Genomic DNA, 12,384 nt, shown 5'->3' with positions numbered 1-12,384 from the left:
GCACCTGGGTGGCTCAGTCATTAAGCATCTGCCTTCAGCTCAGGTCATGATTCCAGGGTCTTGGGATCAAACCCTGCATTGGACTCCCTGCTTAACGGGAAGCCTGTTTCTTCCTCTCCCATTCCCCCTGCTTGTGTTCCCTCTCTCACTATGTCTATCTCTGTCAAATAAATAAATAAATAAAATTTAAAAAATAAAATGTTTCTCTTTTACACTACCAGATAGTTGCGTAGCTTATGTGACATTCTTCAGGGAGCCATGGAAGTGAAAGACCCTTGCAGGGCAAACCAGTCTTACAGCTAACCCCCATCCATTCCCACTTTTATCTTCTCTTCTTTAAAAGATGTGATTTTGACAAGAGCTGCTAGCAACAACCAGGAAATTAGGATTTTTTGTTCCTTTCCTTTCAACCTTGTAATTCCCATAAATTTCCTTCACCATTTCCCGAGTCTAAATCTGTTCCCCCCAATTCCACAGAAATTCTCTCAGAGCTTTCACCTCAGAGCTTTCACCATTTATACTGAAGCTGGATAGGCAGCAACCCTGTCATCAGTTCATCATCATAACTTTCCATCCCCTCTTTTTTTCTTGCTAGGAAGTGCCTTAACTATTGTGATTTGCGTGAGTCTGACTTGACATTCCTGTATGACTTTGTGCTTTTCAACTCACATTTACCACCCCTCCCTTCTCAACTTTTTAACTGTGACAAGAATCCATTGAGTTATTAAGCCCTCTCTGGACTAAATAGACATTCTCCCTAGATAGGGAGAATGTTCTGAGACCTTGGTTTTTCTTGGAGAAAGACTTCGTTTTCCCTCTAGCCTGCAGGCGATGGTTGCTCATTCTTCTATCTCCCATGTATCCCTGAGTTTGGAGGTGGAACTGATGTCCTCATCATTTCTCACTGTCACTTCTGGAACAGTACTCCTCCAGTGTCATGTAAAAGTTCTGCTCGGTGAGGTTTATACCACTTCCTACCTCTAGTCATTACTCATCTACCAACCATCATTCACTCACACACATCCCCCATTTATTGTGGCATATGGGCCTCATCTCCGTTTGAAGTCTTGTCATCGGCCTGGATGACTTTACTATGACCCACCTGATATCAGGCCCTCTGGTTTCCTCCATATGCATACATGCCTTTATCTGTGCATTCATTCAGAAAGATATTTTGGGGCACCTACAGTGTAATGTGCTAAGTGCCATGCCAGAATTGGGGGTATAGTAGTGAGAGAAAAAAACAAAACAGACATGGCCCTGTCATCCATGAGCTTACAGTGTGGTGGTGGGGAAAACACTGAGCAGATGATCACAAGAAATGTAATTTTATAACTGCAATAATTGCTTTAAAGGAAAGGGGCGACTGGGCCTAAAGAGTGTATAAATGGGGAGACCTGACTTGGCATGGAGGCGTCTCTGAGGCAATGATGGTTGAACTGAGATCTCATAAGTGGAGCTAACTGGGCAAAGAAGGGAGGTAAGAGAGTTCCCAGCAGAGCGGGCAGCACGCGCAGAGCCCAGCTAGGAGAAGGAGCGTAGTCCATTTGAGGATTGAAAGAAAGCTGGTGGGTTGGAACATAATGACTGAGGGAGAGACTGCTACAATGTGGGGCCAGAAAGGTAGATATGGTCTAGATCATACAGGATCTTCTTAGGTTATGTTAAGGATTTTGGTTGTCACCCTAAGAGCCCTTGGAAGCCATCGACATTTCTGTTTATTTACATTTTTAAAATTTATCTTTCAGGCGCCTGGGTGGCTCAGTGGGTTAAGCCGCTGCCTTCGGCTCAGGTCATGATCTCGGGGTCCTGGGATCGAGTCCCGCATCCGGCTCTCTGCTCGGCAGGGAGCCTGCTTCCTCCTCTCTCTCTCTGCCTGCCTCTCTGCCTGCTTGTGATCTCTGTCTGTCAAATAAATAAATAAAATCTTTAAAAAAAAATAAAATTTATCTTTCAAAAAATAATACATGTACATTGTACAAATTCAAAAGGTAAAAAAGGGTATTTTGCGAACAAACAAGTCTCTCACTTCAGTCTCTCGAGCTACCTCCTTTCCCCTGCTAAAGGCAACCATGCCAACTTCTCGACTATTCTTCCAAAAATAGTCTATGCATATATGCATAAACATTATATTCTTTCCCCCCACACACACAAATTGTAGCATACTAGACACACTGCTCTGAACTTTTCTTTTTCTACATAGTGTATTCTGGATACCATTGCATGCTAGTACTATATAGAGTAGCCTTATTCATCTCCATAACTGCATGGATCCTCTTTAATTTATTTAATTGGTCTCTATTGAGAAGTTTAAAAGTTAGTTCTAGTATTTTTTCATTTCAAGCAACATATAGTGAATATCTTTTTTTTTTTTTTAAAGATTTTATTTATTGCCTGGGTGGCTCAGTTGGTTAAACAACTGCCTTCGGCTCAGGTCATGATCCTGGAGTCCTGGGATCAAGTCTGGCATCGAGCTCCCAGCTCCATGCGGAGTCTGCTTCTCCCTCTGACCTTCTTCCCTCTCATGCTCTCTCTCACTCTCTTTCTCAAATAAATAAAGAAAATCTTTTTTTCTTTTCTTCCTCTCCCATTCCCCCTGCTTGTGTTCCTTCTCTCACTATGTCTATCTCTGTCAAATAAATAAATAAATAAAATTTAAAAAATAAAATGTTTCTCTTTTACACTACCAGATAGTTGCGTAGCTTATGTGACATTCTTTTCTAAAAAAGATTTTCTTGGGGCGACTGGGTGGCTCAGTGGGTTAAAGCCTCTGCCTTCGGCTCGGGGCATGATCCCAGGGTTCTGGGATCAAGCCCCACATCGGGCTCTCTGCTGAATGGGGAGCCTACTTCCTCCTCTCTCTCTCTCTGCCTGCCTCTCTGCCTACTTGTGATCTGTCTTTCAAATAAATAAATAAATAAATAATCTTTAAAAAAAAAAAGATTTTCTTTATTTATTTGACAGAGATCACAAGTAGACAGAGAGGCAGGCAGAGAGAGAGAGAGGGAAACAAGCTCCCTGCTGAGCAGAGAGCCCGATGCGGGACTCAGTCCCAGGACCCTGAGATCACGACCTGAGCTGACCCAGGCGCCCAAGAAAATCTTTTAAAAAAAGATTTTATTTATTTACTCTTTGAGAAGGAGAGCTAGAGAGCAAGTGAGTGTGGGTAGGGGGAGGAGCAGAGGAAGAGGAGAGAAAATCTCAAGCACACTTTATTCTGAGTGTGGAGCCCTACATGGGGCTTGATCTCACAACCCTGAGATCATGCCCCTGAGATCATGACTTTAGCCGAAATCAAGAGTTGGACGCCTAACGGACTGAGCCACCCAGGTGCCCCTACAGTGAATATCTTTGCTAGCATGTCACATGTGATAATGTATCTATTCAGTAAATTCCAAATTTAGCTACCTTTATTCTGTAAAGACTGAATCTCTCTCTCTTTTTATTTTTTTTAAAGGTTTTTTTATTTGACACAGAGCTAGAGAGGGAGTACAAGCAGGGGGAGTGGGAGAGGGAGAAGCAGGCTTCCCGCTGGGCAGGGAGCTGAATGCGGGGCTTGATCCCAGGACCCTGGGATCATGACCTGAGCCAAAGGCATATGCTTAACAACTGAGCCAGTCGGGTGCCCCAAGACTGAATTTCTTTCCTTTAGAGCACTTACATTAGTTTGCAATTCTACGTTCATTATTGTGTCTGTTTAATTTCTGTCTCCCCATCCAAATTCTAAGCTCCATCAAAGCAATGCCTGGTGTGAAACAAATGCACCGTAATATTTGTTGAATGGATGAATGAATAAAGAAATAAAGATAATAGCTAGGTGGGAAGAAAAGGCGCCTAATTAATTAAACTTTTGAGGTTATCTTTTACTAGACAGAAATAATTTGCATCTCTGTAAAAATCAAAATCATTTGTAACCCATCAGTCTTCCATAAGTTAGCATCCAAATTTAGGCTGTACTCATTAATTAATAATAAGTCAAACAAAAGTACATTCTCTTAGACCAGGGGTTAGCAAACTTTCTTAAAGTGCCAGATAGTAAACATTTTAGGCTTTGTGAGTCTTTTTTTTTTTTTTTTTAAAGATTTTATTTATTTATTTGACAGACAGAGATCACAAATAGGCAGAGAGGCAGGCAGAGAGAGCAGGGTGGTGGGTGGGAAGCGGTCTTGGGAAGCTTCGCAGGACCCTGGAATCATAACCTGAGCTGAAGGCAGAGGCTTTAGCCCACTGAGCCACCCAGGCACCCCTAGGCTTTGTGAGTCTTAAGATAAAAGTCTGTTGCAGCCCCTTAACTCTGCCATTGTGGGGGTGCCTGCATGGCTCATTTAATTGGGTGTCTGCCATTTAGCATGCGTTGTGACCCGGGGTCCAGGGATTGAGCCCTGTATCGGGCTCCCTGCTCTGCAGGGGAGCCTGCTTCTACCTCTTCCTCTCCCCCTGCTTGTGTGCTCTCTCTCTCGCTCACTCTGTCTCTCAAATGAATAAATAAAATCTTTTAAAAAAAACTTAGCCATTGTGGAGCAAAAAGAGCTGTAGACAATATAAATAAATGAGTGTGACTATATTCCAATAAAACTTTATTTACAATAATAGTAGTTGGAGTTGGCCTGTTAGCCATAGTTTGCTGCTCATGGTTTATTAAATCAGTAGTGATGTGATATATCTTCTTCCATTCCCGATATTGTTAATTTGTGACTGTTGTCTTTTTTTCTGTCATTGGTCTGACTAGAGCTTTATCAGTTTTGTTGATCTTTCAAACAACCAGATTTTGGTCTCGTTGATTTTGTCTACTTTTTGTTTCCTGTTTCATTGATTACTCTTATCTTTATCTTTCCTTTCTCAACTTATTTTGGGTATAATTTACTCTTTTCCAGTTTTTATGATGAAAGCGCTGATCATTGTTGAAAAAAAATTGTTTTTGGCTATTAATGTTTTGTCTTCATTTTTCCAGATCCTTTGGAATGTATATAATATATATGTAGAAAGGTTTGTTTTAAAAAATATAAATAAGAGCATCATATATATATTTTGTGTGAACTTGCTTTTTAAATTAAAAAAAATTTTTTTTTAAGATTTTATTTATTAGAGAGCAAGTAAGCATGAGCAGGGAATGGGGCAGAAGGAGAGGGACAAGCAGAGTCCCCCCTGAGAGAGGAGCCTGAAGCAGGGCTCGATCCCAGGACCTAGAGATCATGACCTAAGCTGAAGTCAGACACTTAACCAAATGAGCCACCCAGGTGCCCCCTGCAACTTGGTTTTTTAATTCAAGATATCATGGGAATATTTCTTTTCTTTTTTAAAGATTTATTTATTTAATTTGAGAGTGAGAGAGCACACACACACTTGAGCTGGGGGAGGGACAAAGGGATGGGGAGAGAGAAAGAATATTCAAGCAGACTCCCTACTGAGTGTGGAGCCCCATATGGGGCTTGATCCCAGGACCCTGAGATCAGGATCTAAGCCAAAACCAAAAGCCGGACGCTTAACTGACTGAGCCATCCCAACACCCCTCATGGGGCTATTTCTCTTCTTGCATATACAATTCTACCTCACTGTTTTCAGTTGCTGCATGGTATTCTATACTATTTTCATACTGATAGACTTGAAGTTTTTCAAATATTTCACCAGTACAAACCATACTATAATGAAATCTTTACAAGTGAGAAGTTCTTTGGCATGGAGGTGCACAGAATATTTTTGTTAAATATATAATTTATTGAATGTCTCTTCTTTGATACTCGAAGGAATAAACCCTTTGTGATTTACCACACTAACTACATTTGGTGGCTCTTTGTTATGAATTTTCTTATGTTGTTTAAGGATTGAGCTTTGGGAAAAGTTTTCCCATATTTATTACATTTCTGAGGTTTTCCTCTATATGGATTCTCTGATGTTCAGCAAGGCCGGGCCTGTGCCTGAAGACTCTCCTGTATTTCTTACAGTGATAGGATTTTTGTCCAGTATGAATTCTCTCATATCCAATAAACTCTTCACAAAGGCTTTCCCACAGTCATTTACACCAATAGGGTTTATTTTCACTGTGAGTTTTCTGATGTCTAGCAAATGATACATACCTGAAAGATTTTTTTTTTTTTAAAGATTTTATTCATTTATTTGACAGAGAGAGAACACGACAGCGAGAGAGGGAGCACAAGCCAGACACTTAAGAACTGAGCCACCCAGGCGCCCCTACCTAAAAGATTTTCCACATTTATTTCAGTGATACGGTTTCTCTCTTACATGTAATTTTTTTTGTTGTTGTTGTTAGAGGCAGGGAGGGGCAGAGAAAGAGGGAGAATCTTAAGCAAGCTCCACTGTGGAGCCTGATGCGGGGCTCCATCTCACAACCCTGAGATCAAGATCTGAGCTGAAATCAAGAGTCGGTCGCTTAACTGACTGAGCCATGTAGGTGTCCCTCCTGTATGTGTTCTTTGATGACTAATAAGAGTTGAGCTCTTCCTAAAGGCTTTTTCACGTTTGCTACACCAGTATGGTTTCTTACCAGTATGGGTTTTCTGATGTTCCACCAGGAATTATCCCTGAAAGCTTTCCCATATTCATTACATTTGAAAGACTCTTCTCCACTATGTATTCTCATGATGAGTAAGGGCTGGGTTCTGAGCAAAGGCTTTTACTAGTCTTTACGTACATAGGGTTTCTGACTGGTATGATTTCTCTGATGGCTTAAAAGGATAGAGTTCTGTGCCTGGGTGGCTCAGTTATTAAGCATCTGCATTTGACTCAGGTCATGATCTCAGGGTCTGGGATTGAGCCCCGCATCAGGCTCCCTACTCAGCGGGGAGCCTGCTTCTCCCTCCCCCATTCCCCCTGCTTGTGTTTCCTCTCTCTTCTCTGTCAAATAAACAAATAAAATCTTTAAAAAAAAAAAAAGGGTAGAGTTCTTTTTGAAAGCTTTTCCACATACATTGCATTGTTGGGGTTTCTCTCTACAATGAGTTCTCTGGTAATTAATAATTGTTGGGTTCTGTGGAAATTGAGAAATTTCTACATTGAGTACATCTGTAAGGTTGTTTGCTTATGTGAATTTTATGCTGATTTAAAGGAAGTGAGCTGTTCATAAAGGCTATCCCACATTCTGTACATAAATGAGTTATCTCACCTATAAGATTTTTCTGATGGCTGATATAGGGGGAATTATATTTAAAGATTTTGTCACATTACAGTGCTGCTTCTCTGGGGGAACTTCTTTTCTCCCATTCCAGGCCTGTATCAGTGATGACACCTTATGTACACTCTCTGGAGTGGATCCTTCAGAAATATTTTGCTTTAGGACTGATGCTTTTGTTTCAAACCAGTACTCCTAGACTGTACAAAAACCTGGCAGAACTTTTCACACCTCCATCCAGGGCTTTACCCCTTGCTCCAGTTGGGCAATTAACTTTGGTTTAAAAAAGAAAAGCCCCTCAGATTCCCATGGTTTTCCAGCATCATATCCCTGTGCGTGTCCACTGAATGAATCCAGGTGTCTCCATTCAGTCTGGGTAAAGATCACAGCTACATATCTAAATGTCAGTGATCCCTGGATGTGTACTCTTAGTAGTCTTGGAGCCCTCTGTCTTCCTAACTGTTCTCTTAGGTAAGGGCAGAAAATCCTGACAAACCAATGACTTCGGAGTCTAGAAGTCCAAAATAAAGGGTTGGTATCTTCTGAGACTCTGGGTAGATCCCTTCCTTGACTTTCTTAGTGTCTGGTGGTCACTGTCAATCATTGGCATTCCTTGGCTTGTAGCAATCTCTGCCTCTGTCATCACATGGCCTTCTCCCTGTGTATCTATGTAGATCATCAATTTTAGACTTCTCTTATTTTCTAAAATAAGCATTTACAACTATAACTGTCCCTCTAAACACTGCTTTAACTGCATCTCGTGAGTTTTTATAGGTTATGTTTTTGCTTTCATTCAGTTAAAAATATTTTCTAATTTCCCTCATGTTGTCTCAACCCATAATTGGGGTAAATTGGTATTCAGTCAAAGATTGAAAGGGACCATTATCCAGATATTGGGAGCTTTTTCTCTGTGTTGTTTCCTCCTTTTTGGTTGTTCGTTTCAAAATTCCAGCCATCACAGTCACCTGAAATTCTGTTTCCTCAACTCAGCAAGTCTGCCCTAGTCTGCTTAGGCTCTCTTTCCCTGTACTACTGTTTGGAGCACACTTCCATACAGAAAGCCAGGGCAGTCGTAGGGCTTACCTATTTGTTTCCTTCCTCTTTGGGATCACAGTCCTGGACCACCTGTTGCTCATTGTCTAGAAACAGTTGTTTCATATAGTCTAGTTTTCTAGTTGTTCATGATGTGAGGGCAAGTCCTATGGCAATTTGTTCCGCAGGGGCAAAAGTGGGTATCATGCTACATTTTAAAAATTAAATGAAATAGTGGCTTACAGAAAAGTGCAGGTTATTTTCATCTGTGTGGACCTCCTCACTATGTTAAATGTGAGAGAATTATTCTGAGAAGAATGATGGAAAATTGGTATAAAGGTGACTGACAGTAGTTACTGAGGTAACCATTTATTGATTTCAACACAGTCTGTATACTCAGATAGCTGTTCCCAAGATTCATACCATTGGCCACTGTGTGGGAAGGTGTATAAGGATATGAAGGGTATTTCTGTAGCTCTTGGTAGCTTCATTTTTTTTCCCGTAGTTTCTATTTCTTCTTTTTTCTTAAGGAAGTTCTATTTTTTCTAGGTTTCTAAATTGCCTTGTCTGATGTTAGGTCTGTGCCAGTCTCTCTCTTTTCTTTTAATGAACAATGGCAGATTGGCTACCACAGCGCCTGCTCAGTAATCCAGAAGCCTGCCTTTTTTTCCTTTTCTCTCTCATTTGACTGGTGTCCACATTTAGTCTGCTGGACATTTTGTAAGTATTTCTTGGGAGTCAGGTTGGCTTTGGCTGATTATCACATTGTTGCTTTGGTTAGTCAGAGCCCCCTTTCAGTTCTGTGTACATGCAGACAGGATTATCCGGGTATCTTCAGTATTTTGATTCTACTTCATATTTTCTGTATGTAATTTTAAAATATCTTCTACATTCTAACCCCAGGGCCAGGGCAGGGGTGACGAAGGAGACACCTAGGGCACAAAATTTAAGGAGGCACTGACTCTCAAGATTGGGTAAGCCAGCTCCATGCTTACATGAGTCTGAGAATGCACACCTCCTTCAATTTTGTGCCTGAGGCACCTATTTTGCCTCACCCTGGTTCTGGCTCTGTCTAACCTTGACCGTATTTGGGTGCAGATACCTATATAACTAAGACCTTAAAATGAACTCTATAATAGTTTTCATTTAGAACATGCTTTGACTTTTCTGCATCTGAGAAGACAGAAGTGAGGTAATACTTCAGGAAAATTAATGCCACACCTGAAGTAATTCAGTAGCCTAGAGTTTATGCAGAAGGAACATGAGCTAGAATTTTGGACCAAGTTATTTAGGTTAACTACAGTAGGTCACTGTTGTACTTCTGTTCCTTTATTTCTTATCATGACATGACTTGTCAGTAGGAAGTTCATTCTTGCAGAATCCGGCTCACGATTAAATTTCTTGGTAATCTGACTACTGCTCTGGCTGATACCGTGATGTGCAGAACTGCCTTTCTCTGGCAAATGGGTAGTTAGAAAATGGTGAACCTATAACCTGTAAGAGGTTAAGAGTACTCAGTTTGTGTTGCTCCCGGTTCGGGGGAGGGGGTAGTTATTCCATCCAGTTTTGCTACTTGTTCTTCTGGTCCCATAATGGTCACACTGTCCCTGAGAAGTGGCAGGATGTGAGTGGAAGGTTAAGTGGCGGGACTCCCCCCACCCCTCCATACACTTCTACCAGAATAGCTGTTTTGTTTTTTTCTGTTTCATGAACTGGAGTTCTGTAGGAAAGGTCTATGTGGAACAGACTCATTGAGAAGGGGAACCAGTGATGAATGTGGGACAGCACTTCTATAAGCTAAAGTATCTTGAGCCAAAAAACACTCTATTTTGCTTCTTCTGTTCCACTTGCTAGACAGCTTTCCCACTCTCTTAAAAACGAGTCTTCAAAATAGCCTTAAATGTTGGTGTTCAGGGCTCTTTACAGAGCAGTCGTCTGTTTTTATTACATCTTAAAATGTTTTCATTCCTTGTTTTTAGATGCCAGTGAAAGCAGGTGCCAGCAGGCAAAGACAGAATTTGGAGTTGGCCTGAGATCTGGGGGAGAAAATCACCTCCAGCTTCTTGAAGGAACCTCCTCTCTGCAATTGTGTTGGGCTGCCTGCTGCCAGGACCCTGCCTGTCATGCCTTTTGGTGGTTAGAAGGGATGTGCATTCAGGCAGACTGCAGCAGGCCCCAGAGCTGCCACATTTTCAGGACCGACTCTTCCAATTCCATGCTGGTGTTTTTTAAAAAATTCCAAACTGCAGATGATTTGGGCTTTCCCCCTGAAGATGATGTACCACATATTCTGGGGCTAGGTTGGAGCAGGACATCTTGGAGGAGACAGAGTGCATCCAGAGCTCCACTCAGACCCACTGTATCTTCCGGTGGCCATCATAGCTTAACCAGGAAGCTTTGGAAGAGAGATAGTCCCAGTGAAGAAGTAACTACACATGCAGTGACACAGCATGAAATGAATGACTCCAAGGAAGTAGGTCGTCTGAACACCAGCGGTTCTGCAGAGGTAAGCACATTATGAAAAAGGAGCAAAGAAACTTAAATCTGCTCATACATTTGGCACACGTGAGCAGTGAAGTTGGCACTTGTGGGCAGCCTTCTGTGCCGAGGAGTGTGTGTATGAAGCTGCCTGGCGTCGTATTTTCGGGTGCCGCCCAGATGTACAAGCATAATTGGACCTAGGAGATGCTACCTGCATGCAGGTCTGATGCATGCATTGTCTTGGTAAAAGCAGAAATCTGCTCATTATCTAGTCTGAGATGGTTCTTGGCTACAGGTAGATGCAGTTGTGTGGGGACTGTCTTCACCAACAATTCTCCAGTATTTTCTGCCAGATTGCAGAACACTTGAGAGATGTGGTTGCATTCAGGCTCTCCTTCCTCTTCCCCATCTCCCGCATGCACACGCATTCCTCATGGGGTAGTGTCTGTTCCAGTCGAGGTAGCCATTCCTGGCGCCACAGACTAAGACTTGGCCTGCTGGGTTAAGGAGCCAGATGTGGCCATGAGCCAAGAGGTCTGTGGGGGAGTTCTTATCCAGCTTTATATGCCAGGGGGGCTAGCACCAGTAGTTTATTCTGCTTATTATGTTTTTTCATTGTTGATCTTCCTAGGCAAATGATTAAAAGGAGTGACTCACTCTGTGCTCAGCCTGCCTTGATTGCTGTGACTTATTTTTGTATTTGTTTTGTCCTAGTTGTCTCTAGCAAGTTGAAGCCAGAGTGGGGAGGCGACTACATGCCAGGCACTATGTGTGCTAATTGTTGTACAGTGTCATTTTGTTTAATTTCCATAGCAGTATTTCTAGGTTGGTATTATTAGCCCCATTTTCCTAGTGAGGAAACCGAGGTCCAAAGAGGTTAAACAGTTTGATCATGCATCTAATGAATAACAAACCTAGAATTGGAACCCAGACTTAATATTAGGAAAAAACCTTTCAGTGCGATATTAGAGATATAATCTTGGGTTTAACGTGCCCATCAACATTTAGATGTCTTGTTGTCATGAGGTCTCTTTCTGAGCACTAGAGATACAAAGGTGAATGAGATGTGGTCCATACCCTCAGGGAGTTGACAGTCTAGTGGAGACTCAGACACAAAGATAGGTATTTACAATAGTGTGTGATTATCGCATTAGTTACTTACACAATTTAGTAGGAACAGAAAGGAGGAAGTGATTCACTTGATCAGGCAGGTGGTACGGATGTGCAGGGAAGACTTCACAGAAACGTTTAATTTCTTTCTTTTTAAATGTTTATTACTTATACTAGATTATAATCTTCATTTTTAAAATTTTAAGCCCAGTATAATAACATAAACTGTTAGTTTAGTTTCAGGTGTACAGTATAGTGATTCAGGAGTTCCATATATTACTCACTGCTCATCAAGATAAGGGTACTCTTGGGGCGTCTGGGTGGTTCAGTGGGTTAAGCCTCTGCCTTCGGCTCAGGTCATGATCTCAGGGTCCTGGGATCGAGCCCTGCATCAGGCTCTCTGCTCAGCAGGGAGCCTGCTTCCTCCCTCTCTTGGCCTGCCTCTCTGCCTACTTGTGATCTCTGTCAAATAAATAAATAAAATCTTAAAAAAAAAAAGATAAAGGTACTCTTAGTCCCCTTCACCCATTCCCCCATCCCTCCCACCAGCCACCTCCCCTCTGGCAACCATCTTAAATTTATTTCTTGAAGGGTATGTTGGATTTCACTGGGAGATTAAAGATAGTAAAAAACGT

At 41.8% G+C, this 12,384-nt stretch overlaps 1 protein-coding gene across 7 annotated transcripts in view; it reads left to right on the top strand.

Annotated features, from left to right (window-relative positions):
- The window catches only part of KIAA0319L (KIAA0319 like), a 90,254-nt gene that overhangs the window by 21,533 nt on the left and 56,337 nt on the right, over positions 1–12,384 (top strand). For all 7 annotated transcript variants that reach the window (XM_004740817.3, XM_004740816.3, XM_004740814.3 and 4 more), the window contains exon 3: positions 10,138–10,664. In XM_004740817.3, the coding sequence (XP_004740874.1) occupies positions 10,138–10,664 (527 nt within the window). The remainder of the gene's footprint in view (positions 1–10,137; positions 10,665–12,384) is intronic.

The sequence above is a fragment of the Mustela putorius genome, unplaced genomic scaffold (genome assembly GCF_011764305.1).
Source record: "Mustela putorius furo isolate JIRA1106 unplaced genomic scaffold, ASM1176430v1.1 tig00003853_pilon_pilon_pilon, whole genome shotgun sequence".
Classification (NCBI taxonomy): Eukaryota; Metazoa; Chordata; class Mammalia; order Carnivora; family Mustelidae; genus Mustela; species Mustela putorius.
Note: the sequence above shows the minus strand (reverse complement) of the source record. Positions and strands in the feature narration are given on the sequence as shown.